This window comes from Nestor notabilis, unplaced genomic scaffold, assembly GCF_000696875.1.
Source record: "Nestor notabilis isolate BGI_N333 unplaced genomic scaffold, ASM69687v1 scaffold1810, whole genome shotgun sequence".
Lineage (NCBI taxonomy): Eukaryota > Metazoa > Chordata > Aves > Psittaciformes > Psittacidae > Nestor > Nestor notabilis.
The window spans coordinates 6,362-23,742 of NW_009910449.1; the positions used below are offsets into that span (position 1 = coordinate 6,362).

General features: G+C 38.0%; 1 protein-coding gene across 1 annotated transcript in view; it reads left to right on the plus strand.

Annotated features, from left to right (window-relative positions):
- Positions 1-981: 981 nt before the first annotated feature.
- Positions 982-17,381, plus strand: part of FAM160B1 (family with sequence similarity 160, member B1) — a gene marked incomplete at its 5' end in the record, with an annotated part of 22,706 nt that continues 6,306 nt past the window's right edge. Inside the window, 12 exons of the mRNA XM_010009999.1 lie at positions 982-1,060; positions 2,985-3,154; positions 5,274-5,378; positions 5,727-5,849; positions 9,974-10,267; positions 11,139-11,335; positions 12,496-12,610; positions 12,716-12,792; positions 13,033-13,225; positions 14,436-14,605; positions 14,989-15,132; positions 16,832-16,922. Of these exons, the coding sequence (XP_010008301.1) occupies positions 982-1,060; positions 2,985-3,154; positions 5,274-5,378; positions 5,727-5,849; positions 9,974-10,267; positions 11,139-11,335; positions 12,496-12,610; positions 12,716-12,792; positions 13,033-13,225; positions 14,436-14,605; positions 14,989-15,132; positions 16,832-16,922 (1,758 nt within the window). The remainder of the gene's footprint in view (positions 1,061-2,984; positions 3,155-5,273; positions 5,379-5,726; positions 5,850-9,973; positions 10,268-11,138; positions 11,336-12,495; positions 12,611-12,715; positions 12,793-13,032; positions 13,226-14,435; positions 14,606-14,988; positions 15,133-16,831; positions 16,923-17,381) is intronic.

Sequence of the window (17,381 nt, forward strand, 5' to 3'; positions counted from 1 at the left end):
GACTTGAGGATTTGATGGTAAAAAAAAAAGCCTCAAGCAGGTAGGATTAAGCCTCAGTAACAACAGATCTTCACATGATCTGTTGAGTGGAGCAGGTTTTCGCTATGGGATTCCTGATTTTACCAGCTCTGACCATTTTATGTTGTGGTCACAAATTCAATGTTTGCCTCAACTTTGGAGAGCAGAGTGGTAAATGATTGTGATCCTTGTTACACATGGTGCCTGTGGTGTAGTACTTGGTAGTGCCTGTGGCGTAATGAGCTGCAGGGCACTTGGTTCTCCAGCGCCGTGAGGAAGGAGCTGTACTGATGTTGACTGGGTGGGAGGCCATGTTTTCATTCTTGCAGCATGTTGTTCCTGGATGCCACTCACACCAACTGGCCATTCTGAATTCCTCCAGAAAAGAAGAAGCTTCCTTTTCTGTCAGAAATTAAATAAGAATTATATTTGTTAAAAGAACTCACAAGCTCTGGGTATGGGTCTGGTAAATAGTTGTGGTTAATGGGGGAAAAAGGCATGTCAAAAACTGTATAAAGCAGCTAATTGGTATTTTTAAGGGAGCAGAGGGAGAGAGAACAGAGCATACAGAAAAGGAAGATGGCATCAAAAGCAAATGTAAAAGAACATGATTGTTTTTCTTACAGGACAAAACTCTGAGATGTAAACAATTCACACCTACATTTCTAGTGTTGTTTTGCTGCGTGAGCAATTGATTTTGTTGCTTCAAATAGATCGTCCGGTCATAGAGACATCACAGAGGTTATTACTGATGTTCACAAGCTAAGCAGTATGACATAGGGCTCATGTCATGAATAATGTATGTAATCCTTGTTAAAGAGCACAGAGTAAAAAATGTAGCACTAGTCTGCAGCAGTTTACTTCCAAGTATAACATAAAATGCAATTTAATCTCTGAGGATGTATATTTATTTCATTCCTAACTGGTTTTTGTTTGTTGTTTGTTCTTTTTTTTTCCCCACAGCTCGCACCTTCCCTTCCATTACAAGAGGATTTTGTTTACCACTGGAAAGCCATCACGCATTACTACATAGAGACATCAGGTAAAAGAAAACATTCTGATTTTGTCTCTTTATTGGGAAAAGTTATAATTCCCGATTTGTGTGTTGTTGAAAAGTAAAGATTAAGTAATACTCAAATGAGTCACGTCTTTTATCAAAATACCAACAACAACAACTAGCAGTTAAAAATATTGTGTAACTCCATTCATGCCTTAAAAATGAGGCATGAAAAATGATAGAGGAAAGGTCTCCTTTCCTGAGTACCAGGTAAAGAATTGTACCTTTCCACGCACAACCCAGTTCCGGTCTTCACATATTCTGTTTAATCTGAACAACTACAGAAATGTAGTCCCCGCTGTTCACCTTTCTATTGTTTTGGATCAAGGATTTTTTTTTATTTCCAAGATTTTAACAAAGGTAATTTTGTGGTCATAGATTTTAGAAGATATAAATTCTGAGTGCTCAGTATTAGGTCTTTTTTCTTCAGTGTCTTGTCTTCGTGAAAGGTATTTTAATAACATAGCTCTGAAAAGTGAATTTGTGGGCAGAATTAGAACGCATTCTGTTAAATCTTATCCAAGTCTTTTTCTGTTCTTCTAAAAAAAACAGTGGGTATTGAAATGAAATATGGCTGTAGATGCTTTATCTTAAACTTTTCCCTGATTTCCTACAACAATATGCAACATTTAAATGTTAAATGTTTGGTCCTAGTTACTACCCTATGAAGTTTTTAAAGTGAATGTTACCATGCTTTCCTCAAGCTTATTAGTTGTGTATTTCTGTTAGAGTAGCTATTGAATCTGCATTTGTGGGACTGGTGATCTTGTTTATGTCAGTATTTACTCTTAGAAACTGAAACTTGACCCTTGTCTCTAAATATCCATCTTTCAGAACACTATGTGATGTCCCCTAAGGTAGAAATGACAGGATGGTAGGGGAAAACTGATACCTGTGATTATGTGGTACAAAATGAAAGCTAGCCTCTCCCCCACAGTTTCAGAAGTCTTGTGATAAACAAGTTGCCATTCAGTGGATATATTTCTGTCCTTGCAGTGGGAGCAGAATTATGCCTAGGACATTCAAGCAAAACACACTAGGCTAGCTGGAGGTTGTGGCAGAGATCACAATCACACTGACACGGTAGTTTTCCTTTGTGATCATGTTGCCATTTGCATGCAAGTGGCAGTTATTTTTAGATTATTGCATAAGAAGTAGCAACCATTTCCCTAGTGGGTACTTGTTCAAGCAGAACTGAGCTGGAAAAAATACACAGGAAAATCTCCATGGGTGGATGTGCTCTACAGTATGTTAATGCCAGCTCCCACTGCCAGGAGCATAAATCCTAACAGTTTCATGACTCCAGTATGGTGATATCAGTCTTACCCATTCTTTCATAGAGTTTGACAGAATGCTGCTTTAATGCAGAAAGTATAGAAGAAATCTAAAACCTGAAGAGTAAAATAGCTTAGAGTTTGGGTTTTCTTTGTTGTTACCATCAGAAAAACTATTTATTTAATTATAGAGTTTGTAAAGGAGATGGTTAGCTGCAAATTATCTGATTTTAGAGGCTGTTTATAGATTTCAGGATACTATGTGAAGAATCAAAGAGGAAGTTAATCAAGACAGGGTGGATGTTAACCAGAAGATTGAGAGTTGAACCTTTCTCTCCCTAAGTTTGGGTTCTGGCTGTGAAAGTTTTCCTTTTTCACTGTGTAATTAATGCATGTTTTGAAATTTGGCATTTCACCTTTTCCGCATTGCAAGGTTAGATATCTGCCTAATGAATATTCCAGTTTACATTTCCAGATATGGTTCTGAAAATTCAATATAAGACATGTTAAAAAACTTACATACTCTATAGAAGATTCATTAATGAGTGGTCGTGTTTTTAAATCTTATATTTGGAACTGAACTTAAGAAAAGTGAGGACAATATTTTAATCATTCTTAATTGCACATTTATTTAGATGACAAAGCTCCTGTGACTGATACCAACATTCCTTCTCACCTGGAACAGATGTTGGATATTCTAGTTCAAGAAGAAAATGAGAGGGAATCGGGTGAAACAGGACCATGTATGGAGTATTTGCTACATCACAAGATTTTGGAGACACTCTACACATTGGGAAAAGCTGATGTATGTATTCCTCAGCAGAGCACATTGTCTTTTGTGTGAGCTCCTAATTGTAATAGAGACTGAAGTTCTACAGTAGGTGGTAGTGTGGGACACCGAACTATAGCAAATAGTTGTTTGCTTGTGTTACCAACATATTATGAATAACTGTCTTTTACAAGTATGATCAAAGTGAGCCAACCAGTGAAATGCTGACTAAGGCAGAACTCTTAAGATTTGTTACTCACCACTCATAATATTGACTGTGAAACTAGAAGTAGGACAAGCATATTTGTTCAGTCTAGTATTTTTCTGGCTCTACAACAGAGTATTTTCCCTCTCTGTCCTTTGTTAAGTGTTGGGAGATTCTTGTGTGAAAAGTGCTCTGTTAAATACAGACTTTGTTTAATTTTTTGGAATGTGATGAGTTATTGCTCAGAAAGACTTCCATGTCAGAAAGCAATAATTTAAGCTGTTCCCCAGACAGCTTTCACATCCAATTCTTTGGTACAAATGCAGCCTTTGGCAGTGTTGTTTGGTTCTTTTCATGTCTGCTTTGTGGCACATGTGAAATTAATGCCATGGGTTTGGTGCATTCTTGTTGCTGTCTTTTTTGGCAGACTTATGAGCTGAAATGTATGAGAATGGATGGATCATGGGATGAATTAACTTGGCAGCCCTTGTGCTAGGACTTTTTGTATTCATGAAGCAGATGCAGTTAGGAAAGCATGGTGTATCCTGATCCAAGGATAACTGGAGCTCTCCATGGTTTCATTCTCAGTCTTTTACACATTGTCATGGGTTCTTAATCTACTTGATGTTGCATATGTAGACATGTAGGGTACTAGCTGCCTGAGCCTGGGATGCTCCTTGCTCTGCAAGGACCAGAGCTTTGCAAAACGTGTTACTACACCAGCTGTCCTACAGTCAGGCTAAGATGTATTGAAAATACTTGCTCAGAAATACAGCTCGTTCAGTAATCTATAAATTTTGTCAAGAAACCAAGATGAAATGGTGACATATGTGAAGTGGGTAATTAGTAGTATGTTTCTAAGAGTTGGGAGAAGTCATTTTGCACTCACGCAAATACGCCTGTACAAGCAATTCTTCTACAGCCTGTCTTTATGCTTTGCCACTTGTGAGTTGATACATCTGAAGTAAACACACAGTTCAGTGCTTGCAAGATGTTGTAAAGATCTGTTGCAGAAAGAGTAATATCTGTTCACAGCAATCACTTAGACTTAACTATATTATTGTAGGTGCACCCTGACAGTATACATTTTGCCATTCTTTCCAATGAATTGCTTGATAACTCAGTGAAAATTTGGGATTAATAATCTAGGGATAACCTTGGAAGGAGAACCAGGTTAGGCAGTTGTTATTCGTGGCTGTTGCCATCCATGCTTCATTCACAGTCAGTCAGATAAGAGAAATTATGTGAGTTAAAATTAACCTATGGAATAACAGCATTTATTGACATGGTAGAACACAGAGTCAGGGGGGATTCAGCTAGAAACAAAGGACCACGAGCCATCAGATCTCATGGAGATGTAAAAGTACCCTCGTGTGACATGGTGCATGAGGGACAGTAGAACAAGGGTCTGGGTGTTCCACAGATACTTGTGATTTATATTCTGCTGAATATCAGGGAAAACAACAGCTTTCTCTTGTCCTGGAACAGCTGTTTGTAAACACTTTATCTGGCTAAGATTAATTGCTCATGAATTCAAAAACCATTTTGTAGACATTAAGGTGTTTATCATCATTTATTTGTATGCACTGATTCACTGAATTGCTGGGTTTTACAGCATAGTACCATACAATTGAACAGCTGACATGTAGCCAATTAATTCAGAGTTAGTATCTCCTTATCATTGTACTGGTAGGGAATATTTCCTGGAAAGATTGGTAAAAGTCTGCATACTGAAAGTATGATAAGTTGAAAAAGAAAATAGTAATGAAATGCAACAATTTTGTTTTCTGTTAATGTCAATAAAAGTAATGTGTTAACAGATGATGGTATTTTAAAAATGCTTTGGGTTGAATTATTGCTGTTTCATTAGCCATTTTGAGTGACAAATTTGCATCTTGTTTCTCTCCACAGTTGTTATATTTTTGTTATTGTTCATCTGGTTTCTTTCAGTGCCCTCCAGGAATGAAACAGCAAGTTTTGGCTTTTTATACAAAACTTCTTGGAAGAATAAGGCAACCTCTTCTTCCCCACATAAACGTGCACAGGCCAGTGCAGGTACTGTTCAAATTTGAAGTAAGCTGTGTTGTAGCATGACAAGTTTCTCTTATTCTCCTGTAGCTAATGAGCTCTTTAATTCTTCCACTGTCAAGTGAGTTAAAGAAACTGCTGAAGTGCAGTATGAGTTTAATGTATCGATGATTAGAGCCTTGAACTGCAACTGCAGTGCAAGTCAAAAGTAATAAAGAAGTCTTGTTCACAGCAATCTAAACCTAGAGCTAATGTTCAAGTCAATAATCCTATACCACTGTAGTATGTATACAGAAAAAGAACTCAGTCCATCATTCCTAAAAAAAGCTATAATTTACTCTCTGTCTTAATTGTTCGCTTTTCTTTATGTGACAGAAATTAATCAGGCTGTGTGGTGAAGTTCTGGCAACACCAACAGAAAATGAAGAAATTCAGTTTCTCTGTATAGTATGTGCAAAGCTGAAACAGGATCCATACCTGGTCAACTTCTTCCTTGAGGTGAGTAAACCAACTCAAAATTTTCTAGGTGTATTTACTGTGTCACAGACAAAATCTAATGGAGAAGGTGGAGGTATCACACTGTGCTTCTTAGCTTTGTTTTCTTTCACTCTGATTTTTTTCCTGTGACATGAGAATTTGATTTGTTTGGTTTTTTTGCTTACTTCCAGCAACTTGATACATCTGACTATTTTTACTAGAATTTTATTCGGGGTTCACAAATGTACCTGCCTGAGGTCCTTACCCTTTGTGGTGAAAAGATCTTTAGAGTAGGGACATGGGTGATAATGTAGGGCACTGTGTGAGGGAGACAGTGGATTTCTGATGTTGTTTTGTCTTCAGCCCAGTAAAGACTAAGGGACAGATTGCACGGAGCATTGACACCATGCAAGTTGTTAAGTGTTCTGCAGGATTAGGCCCTTGTTTGGTAGTGGCACATATGGTCTAGCTGCAGTGCCAGCTCACAATCTACAATATGACATTATTTTCTATCTGTAAGAAAGCCAAATATCTTTACTCCCTCTTCAAACTTAACATGTGGCATGGATGAAATTAGAGTGGGAGGAGAAAGAATTTCTAGGCTGGCTTTCTGTTCCCATTTAGAAGGAGCATATAAAAGTTTAATTTATAAGAGTCTGTTTAGAAGTGCCTCCTGCTCCCCCTTTGATGTTTGCTGTAGTGACACAGTATCTATTAAGCATGTGATATGTAGGTGAAAAGATGTAGATGTAGTCTCCTCCAGAAATATTTTATAAGCTTTCTGCAAACACGATCTGTAACAGCAGAGGCTGCTAAACTGCAAAGATACATTATTTTCCATTGAGTATATGAGTATCACTTACAAGTCAGTAGTAAAAAATCCATCTTGAGTTTATTTTTACCTTAATTAAATACAACCCTGATTGCCATTGTATCCACTGTAGCTGTACAAGCTGTAGAAATGGTGTAAGGATTGACAAGTTAGTGTTTAAACATTAGAAGCACTCAGAAGCAAACTGCTAGATGTATTACATGCAGAATAAGGTAGTAAGTCCAAACCAGGGTTACTTTTAATGTCATTTGTGCCCTTGAAATCAAACCTGAGAATCCCAGTCATAAGAACTACAAGTGTTTTTCCAGGCATTGGCATTCTTCCCGAAAGTAGCAAGATTACAGTATTCAAAATCAGACATGAAAACCCAGATGATTCCAAATTTCAGCGATCTCTAGTTTCACAAAATGCCTGCTATAGAGTTCAGGCAAGCTTAGGAGCATTTCTTGGAGCTCCTGTTTCCTTTACAACATTATTCTGAATGTCAGAGCCTAAGGAATATGCCTTCACAACTTCGGACAGGTGTTTCCAGGTAAGGTATTTGGGGTGCAGAATTGTTCAGAATAGAATATTCTGTTCATGTCTATGCCTCCTAGAGGTGCTGTTGTTGTGACTTGATGATAGCTGTTTTTAACTTTCAAATGCATGAAAGGGTAAATATATAAGAATTCTGTGTGGCATTTCTCTCTCAAATCGCAAAAAATGAGAAACAGATGCAGATACATCTCTGCAAAGCAGTCTGTCTGTATCTGTTAGTTTTGCTTCCTTCTTTGACTTTTTCTATCAGTTTCTGCAGTACTTGATGAACATAAAAAACTGAATATGTATAAACCCAGGATTTCCTTTGTATGATTCCATATCAAATAGTTTGCTGACAGAATGCTGTTTGTATTTAGTAAAATCTTTCACCTATATTGCTTAAAGCTGTATGGCATAACTGTATCGCTTAGGCAAGTTACTTTTTAAACCTTTAAAATCCATATACTAATTCTGGTTTGGCTTTAATTATTTTCCTTAAAGTGAGTTTTCCTTGTTCTTGTGTAGAAAGAAAGAACATACACAGGAATGTTTATCACCTCTGTCTCGGTCATTATTTTATGCTAAACTTGTTACCTCATATTCTTCCTTATTCATTTATTCCTTAGTTGTCCTATATTGTCATATCTTACATGAGATACTCCTTGCAAATGACTGTTTCTTGCAAAGGGACACTTGATTATCTGTGTTTCAGTTTCTGCTCTTGAGACCTTAAGTAAATTCTAACGCAGTGTCTGTTAAAGAGTTGTATCTTCATTTTATAAAATGAACACTAGTTTCACTATTCACTTCTACTTTCATCACTACAAATTGCCAGCTTTGTATTCCCCACCATGAATTAAGTAGGCATTCTCATTAGCTGTGATATCACTTTACTTTTTCACAGAATTCTTTTCAAATCTATTTGAACTTAGCCATGGCATCATCCACCCCAGATGTTGAAATTCTGGTCGTTACATGTCATGAAAATATCAAAATGTATTTTTATATTGTCTGCTCTGTGTTGATGCTGAATTCACTTAGAGGAGTACTTTGTCTAGAAAGCATTGAATATATGTCTTATGTAACCTTTTCTATTAGGTCATTCAGGATCCTGTTTTGCACCTTTACAAGAGGCAGGTGAGCAGCAAGGCTGCAGAATTGCATGATTAGACAATAGGAAGCTTAAATACATGTAAAAACTTTACCTGTGTGTTGTCCAATGTACAGACTGCTTTGTGTTACCTGCCAATGTAAGAGTAATGAGCTATGGACGAATTTCTAGGGATATTTATAGATTTGTATGTGTTAGGTCTTCTCATTGATGCCTTAGCTAAACTAAGGCCTTTCAAATGACAGAAGAGTTTAGACATGAGATAATAGGCCAGTGTAAAATAAAATAAGTGTTTTATATATGCAGCTTCAGCCTTTAGTTCTGCTTTATGTGCAAGGCTTATCATTGTGGTTCAGATATTCCTGCGTATTGCTAAAATATATGGGAGCATACTGGAAGACTTTAGAAGATTTGGGGATAGACAGACTTGCTTCACAGGCACACTCGGGTTGCTTTGCAGCCCTATGCATTTCACACTGTAAAAAAAAAAGCATATGTTGAAGGAGTAATTTTTCTACTGTACTCAAAAATCATACTTATTTTATAGCATGCATCGTGCTGCTTTTACCACCGTGTTGCCTCTCCAGGGGGTTGGTTATAGGAGTATATCACAGCGTTCAGTACAAACTCTCCACAATGAATGCACGTCAATCAAGCAAGCATTCAGAGCAGCTTTTGAGTTTGCTGCCTGAGACTGGCATGTAGTTAGTCCCTGCTGGTCTGTATGTACTAAATGCCATTAACCTCAAATTGTTACTCTTTTAAATTACTAATGCTTGAGATGTATTTGTAATGATTTTGGTGTTATCATAGAGAAGGGGAGCCATTTGGATTTATAATCTCACTACTGTACTCACTTGAAAAAATGTCTGGTGCTGAAGTCTAATTTATGGTTCTAATGAAGTATTACTCACCTGTGCTTATGCTAGAAGAACACTGAATTCTTGCCTTGCAGTGAGTTTCTTCTTGGTGTCACAGAGCACAGATTTAAATGGCTTTCTGTGGGCTGGAGACAGATTTATTGGAAGATGGGTTGCTTTCTTCCAGGCTAAGTACAGATGCTTTGTAGCTTCCAGGAAGGGTCTCTGATCTGTTGTAGTATCCAGTGCTAACTTCCAGTATCTTCTCTCTATTCAATCTACTCAAGTTTTTCTTCATAAGAAACACAACTTGAGAGTACTCTGCAGTGATAAGACCTTTATTTCCCTTTCCTGTTGAAGATAAGATCTCAAGAAGTTTAGAATTAGTTTAATTTGTATGACTCCAACTGGAAATAGTGTTTCAGACATTAGATGAATTAGGCCTTGACCTAGAAAGGGATGTTTTATAGTATGTGCTGAAGTCTGAAGGTGCACTCATAAGGTAAATGAAAAACTTCTATCAAATCAAGTGAAGATGTGCCTTCAGTGGTGGACAGAAGAAGGTGCCATCTCTTTGTGAATGGCATATTAAGCCCTGAAGCAGAATGGTAACAGGCCTTAGGAGAAAGTAAAGCAGATTAAAAAGTGGTTTAGGTTTAAAAACTCCCATGCTCCCACAACCCACTCCATTCTACACGCTTACTGTATTCAGCCTTGTAGAGAACTGTTTCAAATGCTGATGTTAAAAAATTGCTTTTAGTAAATTTCTGCTTCAGGATGAACAGTAATTTCAACCGAGTAATTCCAAACAAATGCTTTGCAGAATAAGTTAAAAGCAATGGCTTCCAGAGGATCAGCAGGTGTAATCACAGAGGACATGATAAAAGGACAAGACTCTCTGACAACAGACATGGGACAGCCCATTCAGCCTGAAGAAATGCCCTGTGCTGCTGGTGTGGAGCAAATGGAGAAGGAAGATGATCTCCCACAACAGCCAGATGATCTCTCTTTCAGTCTGGATGAACTAAATGTCGCATCATCACCCGAGTCCTCCACTGTTGGTCCAAATCAAGACTATAATTTAGTGAATTCTCTACTAAACCTCACTAAAAGTCCTGTGAGTTGTTTTTCTGGTTTTTGTTTTTTGTTCTCTTCAACGTGGTAACATGAACAAGTTAAGATGCTGGGTGAAGTGGGCAGAGGGCGTGAATATACACGTATATACACACTGTATTTTAAATACAACAAGTAAAAGGTTTGTTTTGCAGGCACTTGTAAATTAACAATTTTCTTTGCCAGTTGAGATTAAAGTAAAAATACTACTTTTAGAAAATAAGAGTAAAGTTTGGTGGTGGTAGTATGTGTTTTGAGCAATTTGTATAGGATGCTGCATGTTTCACAGACAAGCTACATAGGAGAATCATTAGGTTAAATACACCACAGAAGAATATTTAAAAAACTACTTTGAACTGTACTGACTTAGCCCAACCCACTTCTTTTGTAAAGGCACTGGGCTATTTCTAGAGGTTTGCTTTCTTTAAAAACAACTGCTGTATGTCTTACCTAGCTCCATCCTCAAATTCATACTTGGATTCCTTCAGAAAACTCCGAGGTGGGTTGGGTAAGCCTGTGGTAATTGCCACAGCAGCATTGAGGGCAGGAAACCAAATCTACTGCTGTACCTCATCATTATTGTTAATGGAGAGTTTACATTGTGTAATATCTTGGTCTTAAGCTGAGTTACAGTACTAGTTCTGTCAACCTGAAGGTTGCAGTTTGCATTCTTGACATGGATTCGGGAGAGATTCTTTATTTTGTGCCATCCAAATTCGCTAGAATTAAGTTTCAGTGACTGAAAAGGCAACAAAAAGAAATGCATTCACTCACTGGTTGGGGAATAGAGGGGGTTTATTTGGGAGATGTTTGTTTCTTCATTTCAAGTGAGCTTCATTCACTCTCTGATTAATTCTTCCATGCCCTTCTGCCAGGACGGCCGGATAGCAGTAAAGGCCTGTGAGGGCCTCATGCTTTTGGTGAGTTTGCCAGAACCAGCAGCTGCCAAGTGCCTGACTCAAAGCACTTGTTTATGTGAACTGTTGACAGACAGGCTGGCCACCCTCTACAAAGCCCTGCCTCAGTCGCTGGATCCCTTAGACATTGAAACAGTGGAGGCAATTAACTGGGGGTAAGAATTTTATGTTTGTGACTTTACACCCCTCCCTGAAACTAGTTTTCTACAGGTAGATAAGTTGTATAAAATACTCACACCCCTCCCCCCCCCATGCTAATGTCTCAAGAGCAGAGCTGAGATACCAGCTGCAGAATAACAGTATGACTTTGGGTGTCCAGTGTACATGTGCTTCTGACATGGGGCCAGGTTTGACTGCCAGTCCCTTGCAGAGATTCCTCAGGGGGCAAGTTTTCCCACTGAATTATGTCAGTGGTAGTGTAGGTGTAGTATCACGTACAGAATATTATCTTGTTTAGGTGTCAAGGAATTAGGAAACAAACTTTTCACTGCACAGAGCACTGTAAGCTGCTGCAAGGGGGGCAGGAAGGGTGTATTTGATAACAGGCTGTTGTTGCAACACTTTTACAGTAAAAAAGAAGAAGGAAAGTGTTACTGCATAAATCATCAGCATGAAGCAGAAGATGAAGGCCTGTTACCCTAATTGCTTGCATGTTAGATTCTCAGAACATTCTTGTTCTGCACTCTGCCTTCATTATTACGAATTGCTTGTGATCTGTTAGTGCTGAGACAAAAAGTAGGTTTTTGAAAAAACAAAATTTCTGGTGGTTGGAGTTTGAAGTTAGAAGGGAAAAACCCCACGACTTTGAGTAGTGGGATGAATAATTATCAGACTGCTTTACTAAAGAAATTGATGAATTTGTTATTCCTTAGAGCCTTTATATGTGTTTTTCTGGAAGGTATAGTCTAGTTCAAGTATACACCATGTGGTTTTGGTGGACTTGGTTGAGGTTCTTAAAGAGTAGAGAAGAGCAGCTGCCTTAATTTTATGGTTCTCTGACTACAGACTTATTGATTCAGTTTCTGTGGTCTCTGTTTCCTGGAAGAACATGCTAGGTGGTAAGTTTTCCCGTCTAACTCAAGAAATAATGTAACCAGAGTTCTGCTGCTGTATATGCCATGTACCCTTTAGCATGCCACTGAAAACCTGTGTAAGGATAGAACTGCCAGATTAGTAGAGACTGGCAGACAAGCTCTTTTAATGTTCACTTCATTGCAATAGATCATTAACTGTTCTGTTAAGTTCAATAAGAATGAAGTCCAAGATTTTTCAGTTACTTGTAGACTAAATAAGTATTTTTGCCTGTTTTCTCTAGTTTGGATTCCTATAGCCACAAAGAAGATGCATCTGCTTTTCCAGGGAAAAGAGCGTTGATTTCATTTCTTTCATGGTTTGACTACTGTGATCAACTCATCAAAGAAGCACAAAAGGTTTGAAATGTTTACAGACGATACAAATATATTCAGCAAATAAGTAGTCCCAGTTGTTTCTGAGCTTTTGAGTTTGAGACATACCATTTTGTACTTTTGTTTCAGACTGCTGCTGTTGCTATGGCAAAAGCTGTGCGGGAACGATTTTTCATTGATGTTATGGAACCCCAGCTGATGCAAACGTGAGTAGCATCCTACAAGACACAGCAGAACAGAATCTGAATCAAGTTGATTTTTTTAGCTGCAGTCCACTACAGAGATTGATAGAATCACCAAATGGTTTGGGTTGGAAGGGACCTTAAATATCATTTAGTTCCGACCTCTCTGCTATGGACAGGGACACCTTCCACTAGACCAGGTTGCTCAAAGCTCCATCCTCCCTGACCTTGACATATCTGACATGAGATTTTGTGTTCGAACAGTTCAGAGATCGGAATCCTCACATCGACTGCACTATTGCATCGCATTGTTCGTCAGGTGACTTCAGACGTCCTGCTGCAGGAGACAGTTTATTTTATACTTGGAGAGCACAGAGAGCCAGAAACTTTGACAGACATCAACAGACATCCGTTGCGACACAGGTTAATTGAACACTGTGATCATATATCTGATGAGGTGAGAAATGATAATGGTGTAAGAATGTCTGCCAGCCAGTTCTCTTTCGTGTAGTGTCTGTAAAAACACCATTGTGAGGGCTTCTCGTATTTGTGTCAGCAAACTTTTTTTGCCAAGGGTGACTGCCAGCCCTACCGATTCCCTTTAGACAATGAAAGTCAAGCTGTTTCCTCCAGCTAGGGCATTGTTCCCATTAATAAAGATTCTTTGCTAAATTTGCTTGCTCCCTGTGCATATCTAGTCAGGCTTGCTCCCATGTAAGATAGGGCAAAATTGGTTTCTGTAATTGCATTTTAATTGTATGTTTTATCGCTGTTGTTTTCCATGTTGTGTTAATCCTGTCATTTCATTGCATAAGCTGTAGTTAAAAACTTTATATGTATATATTAAAAAGTAAAAAGTTTATACATAAAGTAAGTGTGGTCAGAATATACACAATGCCAGTTAAAAGATGACATAATATTTAAGCACTTTACACACAATAAACATTGTTAAAATCATTTACTTCAGTAGAATCTCTCTTCAGGAGCTGCTTGTTTCATTTTTAACATGCAGCAACCTCCACCCTCTACTTCTTAACCCTTTCAGCTTGCCTGAAATAGAAAATCTATGCCTTCACATACCCCTTTTTTCAGTAGTTTTGCCTGCTCACCCTGTCAGAATGAGGTATCTGTTGATCTTTGCAAAGCTAAGTGCTCCAAACCTCTCTTTAGAAACTGTCTCTGTATTGCTTAAAGTCAGTTTCCTTTTAAAAGCCTACATGTCTCCATGTAAAACTCTTAGCCTGTAGTTGTAGTCACAGTGTCCCAGTATGACTTTGGTTTATCCTGTATATTTATTACTAACTTTTAAATCCTGTTCTGTATCTCACTGGCACAATGATCATGGTCTTCCAGCATGGATCTGATTGTAGTATGGAAAGCTAAGTTCTAAGTTCTCTGGATGTGTTATTTTGCCAGATTTTAGAACAGGTTTTGTTTTACTGGCAAAAAAGTACATCCACATACTGATTTTCAGATGTTTGTGAATTCTTCATCCATGTTTATACCACATTCAGCATAACAACTTCCTCATTTTTCTTTGGATTTTTGCTTCCTTCCATAACGTAAAGAAGTAATTGCAGTGTTTAAGGATTAACAGAGCAGATGTAAGGAGAATGTGTAAGGCAGCGGTGCAGCAGTTTATTGAATTGTCACTTTTTATGTTGCAGATCAGCATAATGACTTTACGAATGTTTGAGCACCTTTTGCAAAAACCCAATGAGCACATTCTTTATAATTTGGTTCTGAGAAATTTAGAAGAAAGAAACTATACAGAATACAAGCCTTTCTGTCAAGAAGACAAAGATGTGGTAGAGAATGGACAGATTGCGGGAGCAGTGTAAGTTGGTTTTTTAAGGGAAGTTTTCACAACACTGAGTGCACTACGTATGAACCCATATCTATAAAATGATGCAGAAAATATTATATCAGCAACTTGTGGACATTTTTAGAACAGTAACGGAAAAGCCAAAATTACCAAAAGCCTCTTTCCAGAACGATAGGCACTCAAAGGTCTTCATATTCACTTTACTTATGCATCTACTTAGCTTAAGTCTATGCATGTTTGTATTGTTTTCAGTGAGACTATTCCTGAAGTCAGTCACTTGGGTGTCTTGCTTACATTTATGTTGTGGAATCACTTTTTGATGGAAGAACTTTTCTGGGTCACCTTACATAACATTCTATGAGTGATTATGTTTTTGTCTTAATACAATCTCACAGAGACCTCGAGGAAGATCCTTTATTTACTGACCTGTCTCCAGATAACACATTGTCAGCTCAAGAGTGGCTCAGTCCTTCTCCACCTGTCAGTCCAGAACATCAAAAAAACGATGGGAAGACTGAAGTTCATAAAATTGTAAATAGGTAAGAAACAAACACTTAAAGAACTCTCTGAATGTGTGGGTGTCTGCACACACTGTGCAAATTAAATGTACTCTGTAATGGATGTTATTCTCTGCCAGCTGGTAAAACGACTCCACAGAGGAAATTATGTGGCATTTTATCAGAAAGCTACTCCTGAAAGATTAGAGCTTACAATAAGTAAAAATAATTCAAGATAAATGAGAAAAATAGAATAACTTTCCAGCTAATAGTCTACCTGAATACTCAGAATTCATGATGAAAGCCTCACTGATACTAAAACTTTCCTTTCTCAAAAATATTTGCTATACTTAAGCTGCTGTTACAGGACTTGGCCTTCCTGGAAAAGCCTGAGGAGTCTTGCCATAAATTTCTTAGGGGAAAAAAACCCTCAAACTTCCTGAAGTTCCTTAAACATACACATATAAGCACATAATTGCCATACTAGAGATACCCTCTGTTCCCTGAAAATCAAGGGGCACCTCTTGTCACCTGGAGCATATCTTTGTGCGTGTTAGGCATACCACAAATTGGATATCACAAAGAGGACAGCCTCTGCTCTAAGCAACTTAGTGATGGTAATTCTCTTAGCAACTAGTATTAGGACAAATGCTGTTTGCTCTGTTAATACTCAGTAGCAAAGCAGCACTGGTATTTTAGTGCTGACCTAGCTACTTACCCAGAAATAATCAAAGGTGTTAGCCAGAGGAAGCAAACAGCCCAAGGACAGTCAGCATGGAATGGCGTTATCACTTCTTGCCCTCTTTCCCCTAGTACTGCTATATATAGTTGATGGCGGACATGGTTTGGAGCAAAGACATCAAGAACACTATCCTAAATTCACCTCCTGCAGTCTCCATCACTGAACAGAAATGTTTTCAGGATTTGCAGTGTTTTGCCAATTCGTATTTTTTCAGCTAAGATGAACTCCATACTAAGAGTCATCTACTACATGGTTCTGGATATAAATCTTACGGGAGCCTCCAGCAGTTCTTTGGGTGTGGAGAAAGCTGAAATTTGGAAACAGGGTCCAAAGACTGAGTTTTATTTTGCTGTCCAGAGATTTTAAGGTTTTTATTTGCTTTTCAAAGGCAGTTCCTCTCTTAAGAGTCAGAATTTCCTGATGCTTTTTAGGTCAGATATTGGTGAAGTAATAAGGACATACAGTATTTGTCTGTATGGGATATTTGTAACTGAGACATTTATGTGCAAATACTCCTGTGCATTCTTAGATGTTCCACCAACTAACTATGGTAAATAAAACTGCCTATGCAGTAGGTTAAGAAGAATTTTAACTGTAATCCTCCTCCTCTTTTGGCTCATTTATTCCCCAGTACATTTCGCTTATGCTCTAGTAAGATGGAGTCTGACCTTTAGCAAATACTTGACCTAGTTAAGAATATTCCTTTTCATCTCCATTCTGTCTGCTAGTTCTCAGAAAATGCTTCCACTGAGACTTTTACCTCTAGTGCTAGATACAAAAGTTCTGAAGTAGGCATCTTGTTACTACAAACAGCAGTTAGAAGAGATGTGCTTAAATAGATTTTCGTGTTCTGTTCTTCACATAAAGTTATGGCAGAAACTGTGGATTAATTGGCCAGACAATTCAGTGTTGTGTAGGCTTGTCAGAGATGATGAGAAAGTATTGATCTGGTGCTCTGTGAGTTATAGATAATCATTAATGTGCATCTTTTCTCTTTAGTTTCCTCTGTCTCGTACCCGATGAAGCTAAGTCGTCATACCATGTGGAGGGTACAGGTTATGATACTTACCTCAGAGATGCCCACAGACAAGTAAGTCAGTGAAGTCTTCCTTAGTCCTTGAGAGTTTGAAATGCTTATAAGAATATCCAAATGGTTCTATAAATAGTCCTACTAAATGCATCTTTGGTAATGGAAGATGGGAAAGTCCAATTTTTGTTTTCTAATGAAGACTTACCTTGAGAGATCTTTTGATGGTGAATCCACCTTGTATTACTCTAGTGGGAATACTGGATGACATTAAATGCATTAATATTCATATAACAAACACTCTGAGAGAAAATCTGAACTGCAGATAGATTCTTAATTTGCTTTTGCATTTATCTGCATTCTCTTGGAGAATTGCCTGCCAAGCTGTTTGAAAGGACTAAAGGGAAATTAAAATGCTGCATAGGAGTTATGCAGTCTGGAACTTCAAATATAAAGGCTCATCACAGGGAATGTGCAGCCTAAGGCATTCAGTTTGAAGTTGGGAGTTTTGGTAGGTAGGGA